The 25,468-nt window shown below is 42.4% G+C and overlaps 2 protein-coding genes across 5 annotated transcripts in view; one reads left to right on the top strand and one right to left on the bottom strand.

Annotated features, from left to right (window-relative positions):
* The first annotated feature begins 695 nt into the window (after positions 1–695).
* On the top strand, positions 696–15,869 carry LOC133130437 (mitochondrial basic amino acids transporter). Of its 2 annotated transcripts, XM_061245049.1 has the most exons (5): positions 696–1,054; positions 8,418–8,461; positions 9,934–9,971; positions 10,281–10,364; positions 12,572–15,869. In XM_061245049.1, the coding sequence occupies exon 5, from the start codon at positions 12,572–12,574 to the stop codon at positions 13,313–13,315; it is 744 nt and encodes a 247-aa protein (XP_061101033.1). In that variant the 5' UTR covers positions 696–1,054; positions 8,418–8,461; positions 9,934–9,971; positions 10,281–10,364; the 3' UTR covers positions 13,316–15,869. The 2 variants fall into 2 exon arrangements, with proteins under 2 accessions (XP_061101033.1, XP_061101025.1); XM_061245041.1 differs by lacking the exon at positions 9,934–9,971.
* Positions 15,870–18,419: 2,550 nt separating this feature from the next.
* Positions 18,420–25,468, bottom strand: part of fancm (FA complementation group M) — a 44,111-nt gene continuing 37,062 nt past the window's right edge. Inside the window, exons 15-24 of one of the 3 annotated variants that reach the window (XM_061221594.1) lie at positions 24,985–25,070; positions 24,075–24,143; positions 23,669–23,782; positions 23,399–23,558; positions 22,990–23,096; positions 22,291–22,896; positions 21,472–21,915; positions 20,813–21,143; positions 20,148–20,403; positions 18,420–18,911 (exon numbers count right to left, since the gene is read on the bottom strand). In XM_061221594.1, the coding sequence (XP_061077578.1) occupies positions 18,797–18,911; positions 20,148–20,403; positions 20,813–21,143; positions 21,472–21,915; positions 22,291–22,896; positions 22,990–23,096; positions 23,399–23,558; positions 23,669–23,782; positions 24,075–24,143; positions 24,985–25,070 (2,288 nt within the window). In that variant the 3' untranslated portion in view covers positions 18,420–18,796. The remainder of the gene's footprint in view (positions 18,912–20,147; positions 20,404–20,812; positions 21,144–21,471; positions 21,916–22,290; positions 22,897–22,989; positions 23,097–23,398; positions 23,559–23,668; positions 23,783–24,074; positions 24,144–24,984; positions 25,071–25,468) is intronic. The other 2 variants (XM_061221769.1, XM_061221683.1) reach the window with 2 other exon arrangements.

The raw sequence follows: 25,468 nt of genomic DNA, 5'->3' as shown, positions 1-25,468 counted from the left end.
TGGTCACGTTGCTTGCAAATGAAACATCAAAAACCTTATATTTCATAAATAGAACTTGTTTGATTTGTCTGATTATGTGAATGCAGTTACTCCCGGAATATCTGGTTTTAAAATAATGTTATGCCAGTTATGGGCTTCACATGGCACATTGAATGTTGCCAGGGGTTATCAACGAAAATGATTTGCTTTCAGATTTCGTGAAAAGTCATAAAATTATAAGTAATATAATGGTCATTTTGATTTATATTCTTGAAAAACACCAACGCTATAAATTATGTTTTGACTACAATCTTAACAGCAAAAACACAACAGCCTACAAATATGCGTCGATGTATTGCTCTAAATGTGGCACACCACACAGCAGTGTGTAAACGTATAAAACGCTAGTAAAATGTGCATCTACTAGGCCTCGAGCTCCCGTAAATTTCTCATACACTGTCTGCACCAGCCACAGTTATCTGGCACAAGCACATGTCTATGCACCAACACCACTACATTTCCTCAATGACCAGAAGACGGAAGCAGTGCACCAGTACGTTTGCGCAAATTCAGGGGCAGGAGCCAATGGATGTAAGGGGTGAACTGTAAACGAGGGAGTTGTCTTCAGCACAACGCCCTGATTGGATGGATACTTCATCCAACAAGGACATAATATACGCCTCTCAACTTTACAAGTACACAAATAGAAAGAGCTAGAAGGCTGCCGGTGTGCAGCGGTTACAAATTTAAAGACAATTTTGAAAAGGTGTTCATTTAACATACGTTATCTATTTACCTAGTTTCTTCATAGGTACCCAGTCAAAAGGCTTTGCTATAAAGTACACATCGATCGTAGACTAACATCACAGACTAACTTCAAACAATATAGCTACCACCAAGACTGAAGTTACATTTAACCAGACCGCTAAGGGTGTAACATTGTGAAGTTCAGGAGCTAGCTAAAACTGGTACGACTGCATCGAGCTGTCCCGACTCGGTTGGGAGTCGTACATAAATTATAACTGAAACTCAAAGTTGGGAATGGCATTGGACTTCCTTGCAGGATGTCTTGGAGGTAAGTTTTTAAAAGGCGATAAAATATAGTGTGTATGCACAAGAATCGTGTACTAACTCAATCTACTAATTATTCATCAGTATTAGCTAGCTGCCTTACAAGCGAGCATGCTCGGGTGATTTTGTGCTCTTGTTTAGCTAAACGTTTGCTATGTGAAGTCACAGTAAGACACAAAATGAGTTGCATTTAACAAATACGTGGAATTATAGAACCAAATATAAAATCCAGTTTTCAGTTAGCCGTGTTCCTCGCTATTTAGCTATGTAATTTATACGCCGGATGTGCATGTGAATTTGTAGGATCGGTGTACTGGCAAACCAGAGGTAATTGACAGATCGCTAAACGCATGTAACCTTGTTCACGCTTTGAGTAAGAACACAAAAGTGACATTAGAATGTTCCTAATAGAACGTGACGATTACTACTGGTAATTGGAAGCAATGGAGCTCGAGAACTGATTCTCAATCTCGGTCCTGGGGTACCCCTGTGTATGGTGGTTTTATACATGAAAAGTATGAAAAGGTAATTCAGGTAGTTAAGCTTGTTAAAATTCTTGGCTGGAACGAAAACAAGCATACACACAAGGGTGTTCCAAGACTGAGTTTGGGAACCACTGCTCTAGATCATTTTTTGTGTGGGGAAAACTATTTTTCGAAGCTTCAAATGTAAGCTTGATTGTACGTCATTTTCCTTGGCAATACACTATTTTTGGGGTAATATACTGTAGGCTACAGGCCTCCCGGACAGTCCATTTGTATTCCTTTTTACGCTCTAGAGTCTAGTCTTCATATCAGTAGTTTCAGTGCCCACTGCACTGCCAATCCCAGTGCCCAATCTATGCCGATCCAAGCCAAAAACGTAATAAGGTGAGAAGTAATCTGTTTGCCAATACAATTACAAAGATACATTTGTCTTTTGAATAGCTAAATCCGCATATCAACCTGACAGGAAACGGGAGGTTTTTTATTTTTTATTGTGAAAAAATAATTATTTTCTTAACACGTGATTGTGGCTATCAAACAAATTCAGTTGCTGCAAGTTTGACAAGCTACATTGATGCGTGGCTGTCTAATGACTGGCTAAACATATCACACCTCTTTTAAATTATACATGACTGGGTAGAATTGCAGCCAGGAAAGTGACGGGTGCTCGAACAAAAGGAAAGGCGTCATACACGTCTAGGAAACTTTTCCAATGAGGTATCACTGATAACGCGCAATGTTTACATTCATCCATTTATTTGGATTGTGTCCTATTATGTAAGAAGGTACATAATAGTAGGCCTACTTTATGATGCCCAAGCAACTTGGCTTTTGTTCTAAATTTTAAATCACTCTGCTGCTTCACTAAACTGGATACATGTTATATTTCTGTTTTAGATCAAGGGGGATTCTGAGATCCAGTTTCAAATTTATTGGAAAGAACCTAAACCTTAAGTTATAAACTTGTATAAAATGTGTAAAACGTATATGAAATGTATTGCTCAGATTACGAAAATGATAAACATAAAACCATTTCACTATTTCTTTCAGAGCCATTTTTTTTCACCTGGGCCATTCCATGCCAACTCCGGGAGGTTGCATTACAGTTTTTTTTTCTGTGTGTTGGTAGACAATTAAAGCCAAATCCCTCTCCTCTGTCCTCATCTTCCTCGACCTGTCGGCCGACTTTGAACCAGTCAACCATGAGATTCTGCTCTCATCGCTGTCTGGGATGGGTGTCACAGGATCTGCACTTGCTTGTTTTCCTCCTGCCTCTCTGGTCGCTCCTACCAGGTGACTTGGAGGGGCTCAATCTCTGACCCTCACCCCCTACAAACTGGAGTCCCACAGGGCTCAGTTCTTGGTCCTCTCCTCTTCTCACTATACACCATGTCTCTTGGTTCTGTTATCTCTTCCCATGACTTTTCTTACAACTCTTACGCCGATGACACCCAACTCTTTAGTTCCTTCCCCCCCGATACCCAGGTCACCACACAGATCTCTGCCTGCTTGGCTGATATCTCTGCGTGGATGACTTCCCACCACTTGAAGCTTAACCTTGCCAAAACTGAGCTTCGCTACATCCCTGCTGAGTCCTCTCCGACAATCGACCTCTCACTGACTGTTGAGGACTTTGTAGTTTCCTCCTCCCTTACGGCAAAGAATCTTGGGGTGACTCTTGATAACTACCGCACCCTGGCTCCACAAGTATCCTCCACTGCCGGAACCTGCAGGTTGTTCCTCTACAATATACGCCTTATCCGTCATCTCCTAACGGAGAAAGCCACCCAGCTCCTAGTCCAGGCGCTCGTCATTTCCCGCCTGGATTACTGCAACTCCCTCCTAGCCGGTCTCCCAGCTTGTGCCATCAAGCCCCTCCAGCTGGTCCAGAATGCTGCAGCCCGCCTGATCACCAGTCAGCCCAGGTCGGCTCATGTCACCCCGCTCCTCATTGGCCTCCACTGGCTTCCTATTGCCGCACGCATCCGAGGCCCTAGTGTTGGCATTTCAGGCTGCTAAGGGGACTGCCTTTCTGATATCCCTATCCCTCTTGTCTAACACCAAAAAAAAGAAGAATTGCACTTATGATGACTATATGTTTAGAACAACACTTCATGTGTATTTTACTAGTTATGGATGTGATGCTTTAACTTGTGGAGGAACCTATGCACTTGTAAGTCCCTTTGGTTTAAAAGCGTCTGCCAAATGACAAAAATGTAAAATGTAAATATACAGTTCCTTAAAAAAGTTCCTTAAAACTTGATTGTGTAGGAATTTGGTCCTTTGTGAAATAAAACTACTAGTCCAATATTCAGGTTAGCAACAATGTATTAATATAGCAAAAATAGTCTTTAATTACAGTATGAAGCATACCGGGTAAAAGCAAGGCAGTCCAATTACAAACTCATAGAAACTCTAAACTCTAGAAAGGAATGAGCTTTTATGCCCCAAACCTCCTGAAGTAAAATGCAATTACCTGTCCCTGATTGGGTGACAGGCAGAAGAATACATACTATTTTGTATGCATATGATGTGATCAAGGAAACCAAATGGTCATTGTCAGCAAAGCAGACAGTGAACCCCCCTTGATCATTCAGTATGGGCTTCCTAACCCCCCCTTGATCATTCAGTACGATTTAGGTGTTAGGTGACCAACCAAGAACATTGAAGCAGGAAATGTATTCTTCCCTACAATTGGTTAAGCAATAAATAGTTCTGAATGTCTACTCTTGGTTTTAGCCTTGGGTTTTGCCTGTGAAGACTGCGTTTGTGTTAGAAACGATGAACCAACATGAAGAACAGAGAGTTGTCTTTGGGAGAAAAGCAACCCATTTTGAAGCTTAGAAAAGATTGGAAATTGATCAGAGCCATTGCACAAGCATCGGGGTACAGCAACTTTGAAAGAAATAAAATGCTTTACTGATGATGTAACTCATGGTGGTAGCAGCAGGATGAATTCAGAAGTCTACAAAAACATTCTGTCTGCCAACTTCAGTGCAATTATTAGACCCACACAGCATTCTTTAAATGAAATTGCTGAAAGAGGATGCACTGAAATTAAATAAAAATGTTAAGAAACTCATTTTATTTTAAGAAACTTAAACTGAGCTTGAATTTAATCATGGTAATTTGTGAAGTACCCTCTCTCTTTGATCCACATCTAGTTTTGAATGGCTCAGATAGGAGTTTACATGGTAGATGTTAACCTTGCTCCTTTACTGTGTTGCACAAGTTCCTCCTTGGACAATTTTTGAGAACTCCTGTGAGTGTACCAACTCACAAGCCATTCGCAGTATTACATTGTGGGCATTGCAGGTTAAATGGACTGAATTTGGCAACAGGCCTTGAAGTTTATGTTTTCAAGATGTGACTTGCATTTTCCAAGATGAATGCAGTCACATTGTTGAAATCCATTAAGCATTACTTCATACCATCCTCAACTGAGAAGTAATTTACATGAGCAAGGTGCATCATATCAGCAAGCAGTACATTCAAATCTGATGTAATTGATCTTCTTTGCGAAACAAACTTGACCTGACCATTTCCATTATTTTCTTTATGTATGTATATCAGCAGCCTGCTGCACAAACTTTTGCCCAAGCTGTTTTCCACAAGCAATTATCCTGTAATTGACTACATGGCATTTAGAAATGCATGTAATTTGTCTCCTGTAATGCACTCAAAAATGCATTGGTCAAATCTGCCACTCAAAGCTCTCTTGTGTCCTGCTGACAGATTATTACTATTATTTTTGTTGGTCTCCATTTAACAGGACCACAGTTTTATTGTAAACATGGAACTGTTGTTGTTTTGTGCATGCATGTATGAATTGCAAACTGCAGCTCGTAGACCTTTTGGCCAGTCATCTGCAACTGGGGCCATGTACTTGTGCCATGTACCAATTCAGGGGAGTGCATGTTTCTTCTCCAAAACATGTGGTGTTGCCACCGGCTTATTTATACACCACAGACTACTGCTAAGCTGGCACAGAGTGGAGTCAGAGGAAGACCTTTCAAATGTGGCTCTGACTGCAATCTACGAGTGCCCATTTGACCCACAGGGATCATGAGATTGTGATGTGCATGGTTGAAACCCTATGCAAATGAACCCAACTGAACCCTCCCATCCTCGGGGTCAATGTTTCTCAACTCCAGTCCTTGGAACCCATTTGCCAGAAGGTTTTTGTTGTAACCAGGAACTCATGCCCCTGACAAACAACAAATCAAGGGCATTTTTGGTGGTTTGATTGTTTCAGTTCCTGGTTACAAGAAAAACCTCCTGGCAAGTGGGCCACAAAGACTGGAGAAACACTGCACTGGGTACGGCAGTCGCCAGTTACGCATCACCTTACGGAGGTACTGGCTGCAGTTGGCACGGACACAGATTCGAACCAAGACCACAAAGCTCACTCATGCACCACAATGTGATGACTTATAGTCTTGATATCCTGTCCATGTTTACTTTCTTTCTTCTACATCCATGTGCAAGGAAAATGAATTGCTTTAATGATGGTTAATTATCCAGAAATGACATGATTAGTTGGTAAACTAGTGCATACAGTGTATGGGGCGCCCACAAAGATACTGACTGTAATGCAAGTAGAAATCCTTGTGGTTGACATTCTTTAGAAGAGATTCATAGTCTAAGGATGACATGTTTGGGAAAGATTCCTTAATTGTCATGACTCTGCGCTTTGTATCATTTTATTCATCACAACCCCTGACGGCAGGAAAAGTGGCAAACCAGAAAAGCAGAAGAGGTTCTGAAATCAGGTGGTGTAGAAGTTGTCAACACGGATGTTTTGTCTGTCAGTTACAGTGAAACTGTTATCTATAGAGTGCAATTTGGTGCTAGATGAAAATGATTGAATGAGTTTTTGTAAACGACTGGGCAATATGAATATAGGATTATATATTGTATCATACAGATATGATGCAAATATATGAATATATAATTTATGAATTCAGACCATATTATGCTGTTATATTATTTCTGTTAATTTGCATAAACTGGATTCTCTTGTTCTTTTATTTGTTTTGTTGACATGTTCCATTGATTTTCTTTAGTTCCATTTTGAAAGTTGAAGTAACCTTGATGGGTTTCTGTTATGTCTTGTGTGATGTTCTCACATGAGCACTGTTGCTGAAGGTGGTGTTGATTGCACATGCTTCTCACGGATGGTGTTTTTTATATGTGGTTAGTGCAAAAAGAGATTCTGCTTCCTCCGATTAGGACTTTGAGGAATGTACTCCTTTTTAAGTGGAGTTGCTTCCCTAAGCCTACATAAATATTTTTGTCTCATGCTATGCAAGAAGTCATTTCAACCTGAAGGGGGGAACTTTGTTATCGATATGGTAGAAGTTGGCCCTGGATGGAAATTATTTCATTGGAAATAAATATTCATATAAATCTATTACTATGTGTAATGTGCAGAATTTCTGAAAAAGACTCAGCTATACAAATATAGTAAAATATATATTATATATACATACAAATGTACAGTGCAATCCATAAGTATTTGGGAGCAGTGTTACAATTTCTGTTCTTTTGTACTCTAGCACGTTGGATTTTAAATGAATATGAGTAGTTTGAGGAATGTACGCCTCAAACTTCCTTATTGCTTCCCTACCCCGACATAAAAACGTCATGAAGTACTTTCAAACTTTCGGGTTAACTTGTTTATTGTGCGACTCATTTAATGCATCATGGATTGCAAAACCTGTGGAATGCAACTGCATTCCTCATTGCCTCCTCCTTGTGCAAACAAGAGCATCTCTCTGCCAAGTTTCCATGGTGAATGGAGCTTCTGTCAATGTGGCCTTTTTCTCTCATTTGTTGGCATCAAGGACACAAAAGCACTTGTCATTGGTACAGTGAACAGCTGGTTGCTGTTCTACAGTATGGCAGTATGCTGCCAATCTATTAAACAATTGGCAATCTATGCCAATCCAAGCCTCTGATTATTTTGAGTCCATGGGATTATCTGTGGCGGCACGGATGGTGCAGTGGGTAGCACTGCCGCCTCACAGCAAGGAGGTCCTGGGTTCGAATCCCCGTCGGCCGGGGCCTCTCTGTGCGGAGTTTGCATGTTCTCCCCGTGTCTGCGTGGGTTTCCTCCGGGTACTCCGGTTTCCTCCCACAGTCCAAAGACATGCACGTTAGGCTGATTGGAGAGTCTAAATTGCCCGTAGGTATGAGTGTGTGAGTGAATGGTGTGTGTGCCCTGAGATAGACTGGCGACCTGTCCAGGGTGTATTCCTGCCTTTCGCCCAATGTATGCTGGGATAGGCTCCAGCCCCCCTGCAACCCTGATCAGGATAAGCGGGTTCAGATAATGGATGGATGGATGGATGGATGGGATTATCTGTGTGATAATTGCCTATGGGAGACAAGTCCAACAGGAAGTGTCTCCCTTGGATACAGAATTCACAAAATGAACTACATTTTACTTGGTAGTATTACATGCAAATATTGAATATATTTTTGCATACATGTTGAGGATCTTTTGAGGGTTCCACTGGGATGCACTCTTGATCTCATTACCTCTGAGATGTGTAAATCAGTTTGTGCTGATTGATGTGCTCTGAAGAAAACGATTAACAAATCTTTTTAATCCTTCATTTCCTATTTTAAAAAGGGCTGAGAAGATTCTCTACAGCACCTTACAGCCACAGATATAGTTGCATTAGTATTGGAAATGGCATGTTCTTGAAATACTAGAATCATTTAAATAACGGGCAAATACTGGGTGCGAATCGTGTTTTGTGGTTGAGTAAGGGTATTGCACTTTATGCTGTATTCTTGATCTATGATTGTCAATTCTGTTAATCTATAATCTCTCAATTCTATAAATCTAATTCTTATCCTCTTGTTTTGTTTCAGGTGTTGCTGGTGTCCTAGTAGGACACCCCTTTGATACTGTCAAGGTGGGTTTCACTCCAAATTGTACACCATGTTCCATTTTACTCCATGTTCAGTATGTTTGCATGCAGATTCATGGCATGCAAATGAACCTCCATGATTACATTCTTCACTTGACATTGTACTCACTGTTACACTGTGAGCATGTAAGAATAACCAATGCATTAGGAAGAAAGTGTGGCCCATTTAAAGGTACAATAGGTAAGATTTTTGTGTTAAAACATTCTTACAAGACCATTGTAAATCCCTTCCTGTCATTGAAAAGGGCTCACTGACATGTTGACTCACCCTCTGCCTGTGTTTATAGTCCTTAAATTCGGGTTTTAAAATTTGACTGCCCGACATGGTATCAAAACATTGTATAACTACAATAATTCAAGGTTGAAATGGGCCACACTCATTGGTTGAAAATTGGTTCTAATTTCCACAGCCAATGGCATTTCATCATCAGCGTGTTTTCAGAGAAGGGGGAGGGATAAACAGTGTTGTGGTTTGAAGGTGTTTGTTGCTGCTATTCCTCTCTTGACCATTAGAAGTCCAAAATTACCTACTGTACCTTTACAAATTGACAGATTTTTTTGTTGGATAGCTGGCCGCTGGTCACTTTTTTGTGGCCTAGTGACCCAGTATGGTTTTCAAGCAGTGCCTATACATAGAGTAACCTCACAAATATGGGCACCCCTGGTCAATTCTCTCTTTTGGAATTTTTCTCAATTCACCTCTAGCTAAGAAATATTCTTTGGCCTCCTTGCATGTACAGCATGTTTGAGATCTCGGCAGACTTTCAATAACTTTCAAAAACATGTTGACTGTTGCCTGGAAAAAAGGCTGCAAATGTTTCAATATAATAAAAAGGTATATTTCAACAAAACATTGACTGGTGAGAAACTGCATGCTTAATGTCCAATCCTTAACAGCTGCTGAATATGTAATAAATGAATTCTCTGCAAGCTCAGCTTTCTTCTCCAGAACCATGCTTGCATGTGATTGCATGTGTCTTGGAGCATAACCTTTCCCCAAAGATCTCTGCTCCCCAAAAATAAATGTCCAAATGTTCAAAGCTTTCCACAGAAAGACCCGGATGCCTTGTTAGAAATGTACTACTGTGTCTTCTCCTTTTTTCTAACGTTTTGAGGGGCTTGTAGTTTTTAAGGCTATTGTTTTGTTAAGTTCTTTTATCCAAATTCTGCATGTGGTTGCTATGCATTTCAATCAAGTCTTCCTCAGGCAAGCCTCGTGGGACAGATGAGCAAATGTATCTTTTATATTCTCATTATTGTAAAGGGTTTGCTGTCTTTTTAGATATGTTTTTGGAGCAGTGTAGCTGACCCTTCCATAGGGAATCAGAATAATAGTTTTTTTTCACACTCATGCACTGTCATAGTATTTTGAATTCAGGTTTGACTTGTACTCTTTAACTACCTGTGTCTGTGAGCCAGGGCACATGTTTAACTGCAAGGGTGTTACTTTGTTGTAGATGAGGGATATACAACCACTGCATGGAAGTGTAACCTTGTAAGTACGGTCAAGGTCAACCCTTCTGTGTCTCAGTGTTTCTTTTGTTACCAGATCCCTGCAAAAAAAGAAATCCAAGCATGAACATCAAAGTAATCTTTTTTTATTGTTCGGTTAATTCAATTATTATTATTTTTTTTCCTAAGTAACAAAGACCACTTCAACCACTTAATTCAAAATAGTTTTTGATAAAAAAAAATAGTATTGCTTGCCCTATCCCGCTGCATGGAAGAATCGTGTCTCTTGTCATTAAATGTGAAGAAGTCTGACTCCTTGTTCTGTACTGAAACAGTGGCTTCTCTTTTTCAGGTTAGACTCCAGGTTCAGAATGTCAAAAAGCCACTCTATCGTGGGACATTTCACTGCTTCCAGTCCATTGTACGGCAAGAATCTGTAAGTACCTCTTTTAAAATGTAAAACTAGCCCATTTCAATTTGCATTCTACCTCAGGTTATTTTGCAAAAGGAGAGGGATTTGGATGCTACTTGTTTGATGCAAATTATATAAATTAGGCAGGGTCAAAAGGGAAACCATGCGCCCTTGTAGCTAAAGAAGTTTGGGGGAATGCTTAATCTTGTGAAGGAATTATGAGGGTACTCCATTACACAGCATAGCCATTATATTATAAAACCGATACTATACTTGAACTGGATCAATTACAACATGCAACATACAACATGACCCAACACAAGCAAGGCCCATGGATTTCATGGCCTAAAACAATGTTTATGATTGCTATAGATGGTATGTTGAAATATACAAAGAGACCATGGTAATTTTTAGTGATTTCTAAATACACAGTGACTTACTTCCTCTTAACTTTTAACAAGCACAGATGCCATTTAAACTATTCATGAACTATATTTGGCGGCACGGATGGTGCAGTGGGTAGCACTGTCGCCTCACAGCAAGGAGGCCCTGGGTTTTAATCCTGGTTGGCCGTTTGCATGTTCTCCCACAGTCCAAAGACATGCAGGTTAGGCTGATTGGAGTGTGTGAGTGAATGGTGTGTGTGCCCTGTGATGGACTGGTGACCTGTCCAGGGTGTATTCCTACCTTTTGCCCAATGTATGCTGGGATGGGCTCCAGCCCCCTGTGACCCTGTTCAGGATAAGCGGGTTATTGACAACTTAATGACAAAGATGTAAGATTTATATTTCCTTATATCACAATGCCATATAGATTACGTTCATCACCTGTAGGAACAGGGCACAGAATGAGCAGAATTAGCTCAACTGGAGTCCTTCAGCCTGCGTTTCACATGGCCTGTCTCAGGTTGAGGTAATATCTCACACCAACGCTAAATATGCAAAAAATGAAGTGGGCGTAGAGGGGCAGGTAATAATGGTTGCACCACACCCTTACCACAAACAATTCTACCCTTCCTTTACAAGCCCTTATTTCATCAAGTTGTTCTTCCTTTCATTTCATCAGCCACTGCTTCAGACCCTTGAGGTTGTTATTGCATTCAGCCAGTTCTGTGACTTTTAAAAGTGTTACTGACTCAGGAAGATAATTGCTGGTGTTCACCACAAGGCCCAACAGTCAGTACATTACTTCTACCTCCATTTTATTTTCTCTCTCTATTATGTAACTTTTGATATTTGCATAATAACTAGCTTTATGTAGAGAAGCTGCCTCGACTTCTCGACGCCTAGGAATTAGGATAGAGCTCTTCATTGACATATAACATGAATAAAATTTTGTCCCTACGCTTCTTGAAATTTGCCACCCCCTCAGTTTTTTCCATTTAAAAAATGATCTTCAGTTGAGAGTGTAAGTAGGGCAGTTAAAGCAACAGCGTACCAGTGTTTATTCCAGTAAAGTGTAACACTTCTGGGAGTGCATTGTTGGCCACTATCCAAAAAGCAAGTATAGCTGGTTGAGTATTGGCGGTTGGTGGAGTGTGCAAACGATTTAATGCCGTTTCAGTTTCCATTCAGTTTTCATGCTGATCTCTTAATTTGAATAAAATATATCAACTTCAAGAGAGTGTACAGCTTTACAAATACATATCAAATTACCATGAAGACACATAATATAAACAATAAGCCACCTCACTATTTTTGCCGCAAGCTATCTATCAATAAATCTAAATGCTGGATAGTTAATACTGTGAATCTGCTGTCATTCCAGCAGCATAGAGAGTGTTAAATATTGAACATTTTGCTTTTCATATTTTTGTTTTGCTTGGTTTGCATTCCCCAAGTTGCATTATGATTTATTTTTTTTAAAGATATTTTTTAGGCCTTTTTTCAGCTTTATTGGACAGTATAGTATAGAGAGACAGGAAGAATGGGAGCGAGAGAGAGGGAAAGACATGCGACATGTCAGACGGTCGGATTTGAACCGCCGACGTCGCGGCTTGCAATGAGCATGCGGTCAGTGCTATAATAGCTGTTCATGTCAGTGTATTGTGACACCCCCACTGAAGCTCACTGTATAAGGTTACAGATGACCCTTAGTCATCAGTATTGATCTCTCCCCAGTACACAGTAAAACACACGACCTGCGCCCGACGCTATAATTAGAATGAGAAATTGCTTTTGATAAACGTTCTCTCCGCTATGCTTCACCAACCCCCTCTTGTGCGTTTGCAGATGTTTGGACTGTACAAGGGCATTGGCTCCCCCATGATGGGTCTGACCTTCATCAACGCCATCGTGTTTGGCGTCCAGGGCAACGCCATGCGACGGCTGGGTAAGGACACACCGCTGAACCAGTTCATAGCGGGCGCGACGGCAGGCGCCATCCAGTGCGTCATCTGCTGCCCCATGGAGCTGGCCAAGACGCGCATGCAGATGCAGGGCACGGGCGAGAAGAAGTCCAAGAGGAAGCTCTACAAGAACTCTGTGGACTGCCTGCTGCGTATCTACAACCGGGAGGGCGTGCGCGGCATAAACCGCGGTATGGTGACCACGTTCATCCGCGAGACCCCAGCCTTCGGCTTCTACTTCCTGACCTACGATGTCCTCACGCGCCAGCTGGGCTGTGAGCTGGGGGACTCGTACATAATCCCCAAGCTGCTGTTCGCCGGGGGCATGTCTGGCATCGCCTCCTGGCTCTCCACCTACCCGGTGGATGTCATCAAGTCCCGGCTCCAGGCCGACGGGGTGGGCGGGGTCAACCGGTACAAAGGCATCGCGGACTGCGTCCGGCAGAGCATGCAGGAGGAGGGCTGGCGGGTGTTCACGCGAGGCTTGACCTCCACCCTGTTGCGGGCCTTCCCCGTCAACGCCACCACCTTCGCCACCGTAACTCTGTTCCTCATGTACATGCGGGAGGATGAGGGGCCGATGGATTGTGATGCCCTGCAGCAACAAGCTCAGGCTTCCAGTTTGTGACTTTGGCTCTAGCTCCCTCTGCTGGGGGGAGGGCCTCAGTACAGCAGCTGATCATTTATGGCCCAATAGCATATATTTTTACTATATGTAAAATATCCTATCCTGTTTTTATTTTGATGTCATTTTGATGCAACTTTTTTTAATTGACCTTTTCTTTGCCTTCTCTGGTAAATTTCAGATTAATAGAAAACCATCCCCACAAATTTGCAAAATGGAAGTACAGTTGTAGCAGAAGTCAAATTTAGTCCTCTACCCTTGCGGTTTATTCCAAGTTTAGAGCATTTGTTGGAGATGCTTTCTCTGCACGTCTGCACTACGTAGATATTACTTGATCTGGTAATAGCAGCAAAGTTTAGTATTTATATGTGTACTTGAATGTGTACATAGTGAGAAGCATGTGGTGCCTGGTACATGCTACATGATTTAAAAATCGGCACTGAATTTACAGAAAATTAAGATGACAGATGACGACTGTCCAGCAAAGAAATTGGGAACACAATCAATTTAAAATGGTGACTTTTGTACTGAGGTAACAGACATCCAGTTCTGTTCTTTAGTCTGTACCCAGAGGCCAACAACCACCCTACCTAGTCCATTTCTCATTTAGATAGAGAATAAACTCAAAACATTCCACAATATAATGTATTATAAGTCCATTATAAGTGTGTCTTGTGGTGTGGTATACTTGGTTTGATTTCACATGTTGATTAAGGAATATGGAGGAACCCTTGACCAAATAGACTACATATAAAGATATGATGTAGATGTCGATAAAAATGAAGACGTGGGTCAGAGTATAAAAGTAAACAAAAAGTGTTGGAATCCAACTAAACCTCAGCCATTAGTAACCATGACGATAATATAATACATATATAATTATAATTTATTTAATTGATAAGATATATAATTTTTGTCTTTTGACAGGACCCCCTCAAAAATGAGATGGTACATATCTCAAGGGCTTTTATCCTGAAAATAAATAAATATGGCGTAAAATAAAGCCAATTGGGCTCTATTCAGCAGTTTATCTTTGAAGAAACACTTGCAGTATTAAGAATTTATATGTAGACAAGTTCCTGTTACTTATTGGTAGTTTGTAGTTTATGATACCTCCTGCAGAGTGCTATCTGACATGGGCAAATTTCAAAATGGTGAAATATCCATAAGCAGTTCAAAAGGTTGTCCACCGGTTGAGCTTTTAAACCATGGTATGATTTTAATATGCATGAGCAGAGGTAACTAAAAGAGCAGAATCTGGGCCAAAGTCATGTAGTGTGTACCAGAGTTAAGGGATGCTGTTAATGAGTGTAAAGTTTGTTTCACTCCTGTCTATGCATTTCAGTTTCACAATTGCATTTGAGCTGAACTGTGAACCTTCCCTGATAAGTGTCACTTGTAGTTTCTCCACATGCCCTTGGATTTTTATGCCGCATGCAGTATGAACATGACATGCATGTCAGAGCTGCCCTATGAAAAGTCTTCTTCCAGATTTTCTTTGGGGTTATTAGCTGCAGTGACAGTAATAAGTGTGTGAATTTGTGTGAATTGTAACCTGCTATAAATTTTTTTCTGTGGGGATTTACATTCCTGAGTTGGGAGTGTCGAATTCTCAGTCTTTAGTGTCTATTTTTATGGTAAATACTGTATTTTTGATCTGAGCAGCTGATGAAAATGGACCAGGTATTTGGGTCTCCAGGGCAACACTTATTTTTGCGAGGAGCATTTGGGTGATGCTAAAAGACCCTGAATAGATTATCTGTTTTGAATGTTACAACGGTTACGAATGTGGACCGTGCGCATGTTCAGTCATGCTTCCAGAGACCACTATTTATAAAGACACTGAATGTTTGAATCTTTTTCAGGATGGCGGTTACTTGACTGCATACTGTCATACTGTTGACAGTAAGTAATTTTATGTATTGCACATGCTGCCCAAGAGGTTTCCTTTATTTTAAATGACTGCATGGATAGAAAAACTTTTATTAGAGAGAGAGCGAGAGTGAATATTGTTTAGCACTGTAAAAACTGCATCAGTCATCCATGGCTCGGACTTAAGGGCTTTTGGTCAACGTGCACATAATTTACACGACCAATGTCTGAAGTTCCGACTATCAAGGCATAACTTGCTACTTTAACATTCCTTGTGTTGAAAACTGGTGAGAGTAGTTGAACGGAACTGCTCCTTCAAGGAAAGGTGAAATGTGAGTGCGGATCAACTTGTGTGTGCTTTCTTGTAAAGAAGCCGAATTTCTTTTTGTTTATTATAAACTAAAACCATGAGTGTGTCTGAGGTGTTTTATGATACAGGAAGCATGTTGACAAGAGGGGGACAGCAATTGTTTGAACCAAATTTCTTACATTCTGTAAGCGCTGAAATTATTTAAAAAGGGCACAGTAGTTCCTTGTATAAGTTGGAAATATTTAGTTTTGTACATTAAGAGGCTGCAGATTGATCTCTCTATACTATTTATTTTAGCACTTGGACAATCTGCCCAGTACCAAAGCAATGTGTAACCATTATGGGTGAAAGGTGAATAAAGTGGTTCCCAACTGATGTCTTGATGTCTGAATTGGTATTGCTACAGTAAGAGGCTTCATCTTTTCTAGACAAGGTGAGCTCAATCAGAGCTTTCAGGATGTATGCATTAGTTTAACTGCCGTAATTTAGCAGATAATGGGCCAGTTTCGCAGATTAAGCCTCGCCCTAGAGTAAATTAAGTTTTAAATGCCGATTCTCAATAAAAAAATTAAAAAAACTCAAGTCTTGGATTAATCTTTGTCTTTGTATGTGAAACGGACCGTAGGTATCTAGTTACTCACCACTAAAGAGAAACTAAGCTCTGGTTTCACACACACATACAGCATTAAACTTGATCCTGGACTAAAATTGGAATGGAGAATCTCCATTCAAAATTGAATTTGGTCTTCGACTAGGCTCAGTGAAATCAACCTCAAATGTAACAGTCAAGTGCCTGTCGTACGTAGTTAATAACATTCCTCAACCAACAAGTTTAAGGGCAACTTAAAGACTTTTACCAACATAGAGCCATAATAGCATAATGCTATACCTTAATAATACCTTAATAATATACCTTTCACATGATGGAATGTAAGGCCTCCCTTGATAGACAGACCTCCTAGTCTTAGCTCCAGGATTTATCATCCAGACGAGGCTATCGTTGTACAGATGCTGATGCCCCTCACGCCCTAACTGAACAATGCAACAACAATACAAACAACATTACACCAGTAATAGAAAAATACTAATATACTAGTGCAATATCAACAAACACTCCAGGCCTGATGAAATGCTATGAAACTTCTTAGATTATAAGTTTGGGTTTTTTGCTGTGATTTATTGCTGTGGAGTCCTTGACTTATAGTACTTTTTTAACACGGGCCCCATTAATGTGAATACTTGTACGTGGAGTTGGATCCACTCTGGGACATTATCTTGCCGTTCATGTTTGGGAAATTGATATAATAGTTTCTGATAGTTTCTCAGTGGGAGGAAGGGTGAATCCTTTTTTCACAGCATATATACACCGCACAATTTTGAATTGGTGCTACCCAGGGGTGCCAGTTTGTTGTTAGATTTGGCTGCATAAATTGTGGTTTTGTTTGAGGCTTTATTAAATATTTCCATACTCATCTCGCACAGCCTAAGGAGCAGTCTAGTCCCGAATAAATGATCTGAGGTAATTAGTATTCCCTGGACGAGCCCAAAGGTTTGTGGCCGCGCCAGTTCTCCGCCTATCCGTAGTGAGTGATTTGCCAATTGGAGTTTGGGTATTGAACCTCATTCCTTGCAATTTGGGCTTTAGTTTTCATTACAAATCTGTAGATAAGAACCATGTTAACTAAAGCATGGTTTATTCCGGTATACTTTTTGACGTGAGTATTATTAAAACAAAAAACACTTACCAGGAATACTTCCGGGAAAGTCACATTTAATTGTGTGTCCGCCCTGGACTTACATGAAAGAATAATACTTTAATACAAATGCAATGGTGCAATTTATTTACTTTACAATGTAATAAAGCCATTTCAAACCCATGAGGCGATAATTGATAATGCTGGCCATTTGTGGCATTTAGGTGCAATCTTTTAGTCATAGTATAGTCATATTTTATAGTGATTTCCTGAGAGAAAAAGAGTTTTTCTTCAAAAGCTGCGCAAAACACATTTTTATGAGCTCCCACAAGCCTCCTATGATCTTCATAGAAAAGTGGGTTTTTACAGTGCTTTGATGAACTTACTTTGTGTACCAGCACAAAATCCTGAATTTCATGTTACATTAAGTAACCACATCAATGGTAATGAAAGCATTTTATAGCAGCCAAACCATCTCAACCCCTTCACAAATATTATGTTTTTCCACAAGGGGTCATCATTGCCATATTTATTTTGCATTCATGACTTCAGCTTATTTAAGCTTAATGCATTCTGCATCCTTATTTGATGGGCATACAAATTAATATGTATACATTACACATTGTGTGGTAGGTTTTATAGTTAATTAAGTATCTGATATGTGAAGACCCCATTAACATTTAATTGCATTACTCAGATTTTATAAAATCTTATCAAATTCAAATACCAATACAAATTCAAATACCAATACAAATTCAAATGCCTGAGAACACTTGAAGCCTTGCTCCGTTTCTTGGATTAGCATACTGCTTGTATGTATCCCATTCCTTCATGGTGGAACAATGAGTGTAAGCTCTGCAGTGGAACGTCGCTCACCCATGTGACAGAACTAGTCCAAGTGTTCCACTCTTCAGTTCTGACCTCTTCATATCCACAAGACTGATAGCAGCCACAGCCTTGAAGCCACTATAAACCTGCATCGACTTAATGGAAGCTCCATTATAATCAACAGTCGTGGGCTGCCAAATGCACATTAACTTTCAGCACATTAAATACAACTACTTTAAAGTGTAATACATTATGTGGACATGCATTAATATGTGCACACAAATGCTCATGTTTAATGAAGCTAATTAAATTAACTGCAATCTGTTATGAAACACAAACATGCATACATTTGACTATTGCTGTTCATACATTCTGTAATGTATTAAATCAGGCAAAGAGCTGGTAAAAAATAAAGTGCTTTTTATTCAAGTTTTTAGTTCATAACACAAAATACTAATATTCACCCCTTACCAAAAAACAAAAACGTGTTACATAATTTAGTATAACTTTGTTTAAAACAATACCTTAGATTATATATCTCACAAGCACGCTCACATAAGTGTCTTTCATAAATTAGATCAATGATTCTTTTCTGACCTCATCGCATTTGGCATTGCTTTGAACAGCAAAATAAAGTATGCACTTTGCCAAGGGCGATATATTGACTTGGTGAGGTGTTCAGTCATTTTTAAAGTGCAGAGCATTTTCTGTAAAAACCAAAAAAAAGGTGCAGAGGTCATGGGTCGAGGGTCAAAGGTCAGTGGTAGTCTCTGGTAGCAGTCATGGAGCCGGCTCAGGCAGCATATTGGTATTGCAGATGTGTTGGAGGAAGTGGTAGATCTCCTCGGCCCGAGAACGACTCACACAGGCTCCAGTCATCAGGCCCTCTATGGAACTGGGGTGGTGTGGGGGGCAGGGGATGGGATCACAGACACCTCATTACACAAAATCAGTCACACGTCTTCATACACTATTTAACCCGCTATGGACTAAGGCGCCCTATAGAAGTCCCATAGGATCCCAAGGAATCACAACGTATTTCAACGGTCATGTGTCTCGAAAAACGGTCATATGATCAAATACAACGCTGGTGTCGCATCCGTCTGTTAAGGGAGATGTAACATGCAGGTCACATCCACCCATAAGGGGTTAATATATACACGTGCCCGTGGCATTAAGGTGTATGTAGAGCACACATTCAGCAATGAGACCAGCCATATTACCTGCACTGCACCATGGGAAATAATAGTGTTAATAATAGTGTTGTGTGCTTTGGATAATGAATCCCAGGCACATCTGAGGTGTGCAGTCTATTAATGGCCTTGCTTCGATGTAAGCCTATATGAAAGCACAGCTTTTAATAACTTCGTATCATAACCTCACTCCCGCACCACTGGCCTGATTGCAGCCTGGTAGCTGAAATGACTCTGGGAGGTTTGCATCCCAGAATATAAGGGCCCTGTGAGGATTTGAGTGTTGAATTTTGACGTTAATGAAGGGATTTAACTCTCTCAAGAGTAGGTTTTTTGGAATTAATAGTTTTTGAAGTTTGTGTTGTAGCACTGTATTGATTTCAGCATGAGAATGTTCAGTTAAGATCTTCAGGTCCATTCACACCAAGAACGATAACTAAATAAATCGTTATAAGAGTTCACACCACAACTATAACGACACCATTCTCGAACAATATCATTGGGATTGCTTTCAGAGTGATTTTTCCAGCTGTTTTTTTCCACACTGACAGCCAATCTAAATTCAAGCCATTCAACCTTAGAGGGCGTCACCATCAACATGGCTTGGCACCATTGCAGATCAGTATTGTTCATGTGTGGTTTCTCACATTGTTATGGTTATAGTTATTGTTTATAGACATAGTTCTTGGTGTGGACAGGCCTTCACACCTTAAGGGTCAAAGGGGCAGTTCCCTTATATCACGGCCCATTATATCATGGCAAAATGCTTAGCTAGAAAATTTACCCCATCTAGGCGAAACCATCTGGATGCATACATAGTACTCTCGGTAAGAAGAACTTTAATTTCATTTTTGTGTGAACTGCCCCTTTAAACGGTGTGAGAAGTGTGTCACACAGCGCCCCCCTCAGGAGCGGGAGAGAGCGGTGCTACACCTCACCTGCCGACCAGGTGGCCCACTGAGCGGAAACCATGGCACATGTTGAGGGCGGTGACGTAGCTGACGCCGGGCAGGGTGAGGTAGAAGTCCAGGGCCTGCCAGTGATGACCTCCGACCTCCGTGGGCACAGCGATGGCCTGGCCCTTCCTCTGCTCCGATAGAGCGAGCTCGGCCAGGAGGGCGGCCGTTTCACCAGGTCCTCCGCTGAACATGAGCCTCACCCCGGCCCGGATAAGCGAGAACAGAGACCCGTACCCTGGGCATTTAATGAGGAGATACGGAAGTACATGAGAACATAATGCGCACACAAATAACAGAATTCACACAAAGTCCTGAATACACACCCTTATGTCACAAAGTTCTTATTTTTCAATTATGCCTGGAGAGCACTGAGTAGACGGAAATTGGAGAGAACATCACTTTCAATAGTATATGTACGTTTAATTATAGTAATGATAGTCCTTTATATTATTCGATAATTCTACACCAATGGTCCCTTTGTTTCATGCTCCACTAGGAAACCAAGACTGTATAGATGTGTAATTTGCATTGTGTTTCTGTATTGTTTTGAATTCTATGTTGTAGTCTCAGCTGGTTCCTCCCTTGGCCAGGGCTCCCTTGTAAGAGATAACCATCACAATCTCTATAAACTGCTTTGCACTCACCTGTTAGGGTGTGTGGCTTCTCCAGAATGAGGCAGACCCTGTCGAAGAGCCCCAGCAGGCCCCGCATCCTGTCGGTCAGGCCCTCAGCCTGCGTCTGCCTCTCCACAGCCATGCGGCTGCTGACGATGAAGTGGCAGACTCCCATTGGGCAGAGCTGTACGGCCACACCCGTCTGAGCCCGCAGGCAGGACACCACCTCCGGCCCAGCCACAGAGAGGCTGCTATCCACCAGCACGCACGGTGGACGGGGCTCGCCCGGGGATACAGCCTCCACAAAGCACGGCTCCACCCGGCTCTCACACTGATTTGGAAAGGGGGCGATGCCATCAGGCTGAGAAGAGGTAATAGGGCGGAACATTGAGGTGAAATTCAGGAGGATGGTCTTCTGGTAGAGATATGTGGTAATGTGGGGACGAATGTTAGTGGAGTAGTATGGAGTTGTTGCTACTGTGGGGTGGAGTAGTGCTACAGGAAAAGTGGGGTAGAGTAGGGTGGAGTAGTGCTACAGGAAAAGTGGGGTACAGTAGGGTGGAGTAGTGCTACTGGACTAATGGGGTGGAGTAGTGTGCTTCAGTATCCATCTGAATAACAGATAGTTCTCAGAAAGATACACTCAGAAAGGAGATTTAGAGATAGAGGTGTTATTCTGTGCCATGTACCTGTGGCCGTGTTGGCTGAGACTGTGTGGGGATCAGCATCGGCTGGTCCAGGGCTTCAGACACGGAGACCTGAGGGTTGAGCCTCTGTCTGCACCTGTCCTTCAAGGACACCTCCTCTGCACCCCTGTGCCCCAAAGAGGCCTTCCCAAGGCTGGAGGGGGGCACGCCCAGGGGGGATCTGGTTGGGGACATCTGCGCTGGCCTGGAGGGGAGGATGAGGTCTTCAGCTTTCCCTCTCTCCTTCCTCCCAAACTCCTCCTGCTCCTCCTCGCTAGAGTCTCCCAGAGGAACGATCCAGGGGTGTTTGTGTTTCCTCCGGATGATGACGGATTCCTCCAGCATGGCTTTGCCCACACCCCGCTCCTCTTTGGTTTCTGACTCCTCCACCTCGCTGTCCTGCAGCACAAAGCAGTCTTCCTCGTACGTCTCATTCTGCTCTCGTACCTGAGGACAACATCACCAGAACTTTACATTGCACTCTAACCCCTCCACCATACAACAAAGTCGAATTTCACCCAGAAATAAAGAAAATCATTTTCCCCGGTTCATTTAAGAGATATACAAAATTAGAAATTCATAAACATAGACCCCTCACAGCTAACTGAGAAATAACAATATAAATAAAAGCTATTGTAAAGGCTCTCATGTTGAACCACCCTTCTCCAGCAGCTAAATTCCACCCAAGAAAAGCAAATGTGTCCCACACATGCCACTTTTAAGACCACAAGCCCTCTACAGGGCTCTAAAGGTACTGCATCATTCTCCAATCTGGATCCACTCTCCCACACCCATCAGAGCAAATCTGTCCTGTGCCCATACCAATTTATTTGAGTCTTCAAGAACCTTAGTCCTGTTGCAGGGCTCTACTCCACGTGGTGTGCCGTGTACCTGTGGCCGTGTTGGCTGAGACTGTGTGGGGATCAGCATCGGCTGGTCCAGGGCTTCAGACACGGAGACCTGAGGGTTGAGCCTCTGTCTGCACCTGTCCTTCAAGGACACCTCCTCTGCAACCCTGTGCCCAAAAGCAGCCTTCCCAACCCTGCTGGGTGGCATGCCCTGGGGGGGTCTGAATGGGGATGTCTGTGCTGGCCTACAGGGGATGACAAGGTCTTCATCCTTCCCCATCTTCTTCCTAGCAACCTCCTCCTCCTCCTCCTCACTGGAGTCATCCCGGCGGATGATCCGGGAGCGCTTGGTCTTGTCGGCGGGCTGGGGGAGGGGGTCTCTGGGCCCCTCCCTGGCCCTGGCTCGTCTGAGCTGGGCCCTGCGCCTGGTGGGGTACATCCTCCTCCCCTCCCGGACGGACTCCTCCAGGATCAGCTCCTCCTCCTCAGGACCTTCCTCTTCGCTGCTTTCCAGCTCCTCTACCTCACTGCCGTGCACCACAAAGCTGTCCTCTCCATACGACTCGTCCTGTTCTGGTACCTGGGGAAACAACCCAAGCCATTACACCCATGTACCCACTAAAATATCAGCACTGCCACACTCGCAAAGAGCCTGTGGAAAATCTCCCCTTACCTGAGAGAAAATGTCTATGTTGTGCCTGGGCCTGTAGGCCATTCTGTACTTGCTGGAGAAAGCAGGGCTTCTCACTGACTTCAGGTACACTCCATACATTTCAGAATCTAGCAATGAGAGACACTTTAGACATGGTGAACAATAGGGTGCTGAGAGCGCCTTCAGCCAACAGTGGGTAGAGTAGAACACGTGTGAGCACACAGCAACAAAGAACATCTAAACGCATAACAGACACAAAACTAAAAATACTGTACAAGGAATGTTGAAACAAAGCGGTCTAGTTTGCAGCAACCTGATGTGGGTCTTTAGGTATGATGCAGGGATTTAATTTTTAACTTTGAGAAAGGCGGAGAAGGATCTACTGCATAAGGCACATGTGACAATTACTGGACATCTGAGGCAGACACACCGTTCAAGCCTTGAGACAGCTGGGTGTGATCCACCACAAAGCCCGCCAAGGAGTGGTCTTGCCCCTCTTCCTCCTCTTCATCCGAGGAGACAGCCCCACCTTCTTCAGAGAGCTCTGCCTCCTCATCCAGAAACTCCCGTGCCCCTCTCCTCACAGCCTTCTGGGGAGAGAAGAGATTGGATGATGCACAAAGGAGCCACCAATCTTCATCTTCTATTTATACTTTCCAGTGTAAATCCAATTAAACTCAGTCCTAATGAAAAACGTCACCTTCGCTCTTCCGTGGGGGGCGGGGGGATCACGGGGGCGGGGCACTTTGGAGAACCGTGTGGAAGTGTCCTGGAAGTCTTGATCTGACAACTGTTCATTTCCACTCTCCTCAGACTGGAATGGATGCCATACATCAGCGTAACAGAAACGGAACTAAATCCTGCAAGCTGTCAATAGCCTCAATCCGAATCAATTCCACTCTCCAGTCCCTGCTCACCAAAGTAGCAGACTGAAACCCTGGTGCAAACAATGTGCACCTTACAGAACAACATTTTTTATAATGCTCCACAAAGTATAAAAAACTGGTTCCATTTCTAATTCCAGTTAAGTTTCTATGTATGAGTGCCAAGTTGCAGTATAAGACCCTTTAGTGAAAACTTGTGATGTTGAGCCATATGAATCTTACTGTGATTAGCGCAGCTCTTCGCTTCCGAGTCACTGGTACAGGAGAGTCCACGTCACTCCATGCCTTAGTCTGAAATAGAAATGCAATAACAGTGGAGAGAGGAGAGGGGGGTGGAGCTGTTGTTTAATGCAAGTGGTTTCCGCTTAACTGACTAGTGCCTTTTCTAGTACAATGCGAGATACTCTACACGGTCATACCTGTACAGGGACAAGTTATTTCAAAAATATAACTGTGATGACTCCAGTTACGACCAAAGGTTTTGGTTAAATACCTTGGTCAAGGGTACGTCAACGGACACCCCCTGGGAATCAAACCAACAGCTGCAAGCCCAGGTCCCAAGCCACTATGCTATGCTGCTGCCCCTAATGTGTTGCCATGCCAACGCTCCATCCTTCCAAGGCTCTTCAGCAGCCCTTTAACAAGACTGGTTCAGGAAGCTCTCAGAGCGCCCACACCTTCCTTTATGTGTCTGACAATGAGAGACTGTCTGAAACATCCCTCCATCTCCCCAATATCCCCAATCACTCAGTCATGAAAAACCTTTTATGCGACTGACATATGAGGATGCAAACTAGCCGCGGTGTAGCCTTCTGAGGCAACTATCAGCATACCAAACACCAAAGCAGAAGAAATTATGTCATTTAAAATGCTAAGACTACTAAAATAAATACGAAACTTTTAATGATTGTTTGCATCGATAATCGTGGTAAGACATACAGACCAGAAATCAGAAGGCTGTTTGCAAACTTCAAAAAGCATGAAGAATGACAATGTCATTTGTATGTATGCTGCTACATTATGAACAAACCTTTTTGGCACTGCTCAATAACTACACTGGGTTCAAAGCTCGTTATTTTTGTAATTATGTTGTTACAGGGTAGCGCGGGCGGAGCTGTTCTGAAGGGCTCACCGCTGGGGATGCGAAAGGGTTGCTCTTGCCTCGTCTTCCTCTCCCTCGCACCACCATCTCTTCCTCACTGTCACTGCAGCCAAGCCCTGTAGGAGCCGCAAGTCAACGCGTGCACAGACACACAGACATACAGACACACACCCATACACCCATACACACACACACAGGAACCCATATATCCACAAATACAAATCACACATGCAACCCACACACAGGGACAAGCACAAAAATGGGACACATGCACAGAACACATACACATGTACATGCGTGCACATACACACAAAATAAAAAGCAGAGATTGAGAATGAGATTCTGCATTGTACTGTATGAAGCACCCACAGGAGTAAATGTATGTCTGCCTCCACCATAAAGCAGGTGTCTTTCCTCACAGTTAGGGGGTGACTCCCCCCTTGTGTACCCTCAGTGACAGCTCTAGTTCTCCGAAATTACCAGGAATAAAATGACACCATTGACTCAAAAGTAA

The sequence above is a fragment of the Conger conger genome, chromosome 1 (genome assembly GCF_963514075.1).
Source record: "Conger conger chromosome 1, fConCon1.1, whole genome shotgun sequence".
NCBI lineage: Eukaryota > Metazoa > Chordata > Actinopteri > Anguilliformes > Congridae > Conger > Conger conger.
Note: the sequence above shows the minus strand (reverse complement) of the source record. Positions and strands in the feature narration are given on the sequence as shown.

Bases quoted from the DNA above. Each gene is read 5' to 3' on its own strand.
- LOC133130437 (XM_061245041.1), top strand. From the start codon at position 1,021: ATGGCATTGGACTTCCTTGCAGGATGTCTTGGAG. The intron at 1,055-8,417 runs GTAAGTTTTTAA...GTTTTGTTTCAG, and splicing joins CCTTGCAGGATGTCTTGGAG to GTGTTGCTGGTGTCCTAGTA. The intron at 8,462-10,280 runs GTGGGTTTCACT...TCTCTTTTTCAG, and splicing joins ACCCCTTTGATACTGTCAAG to GTTAGACTCCAGGTTCAGAA.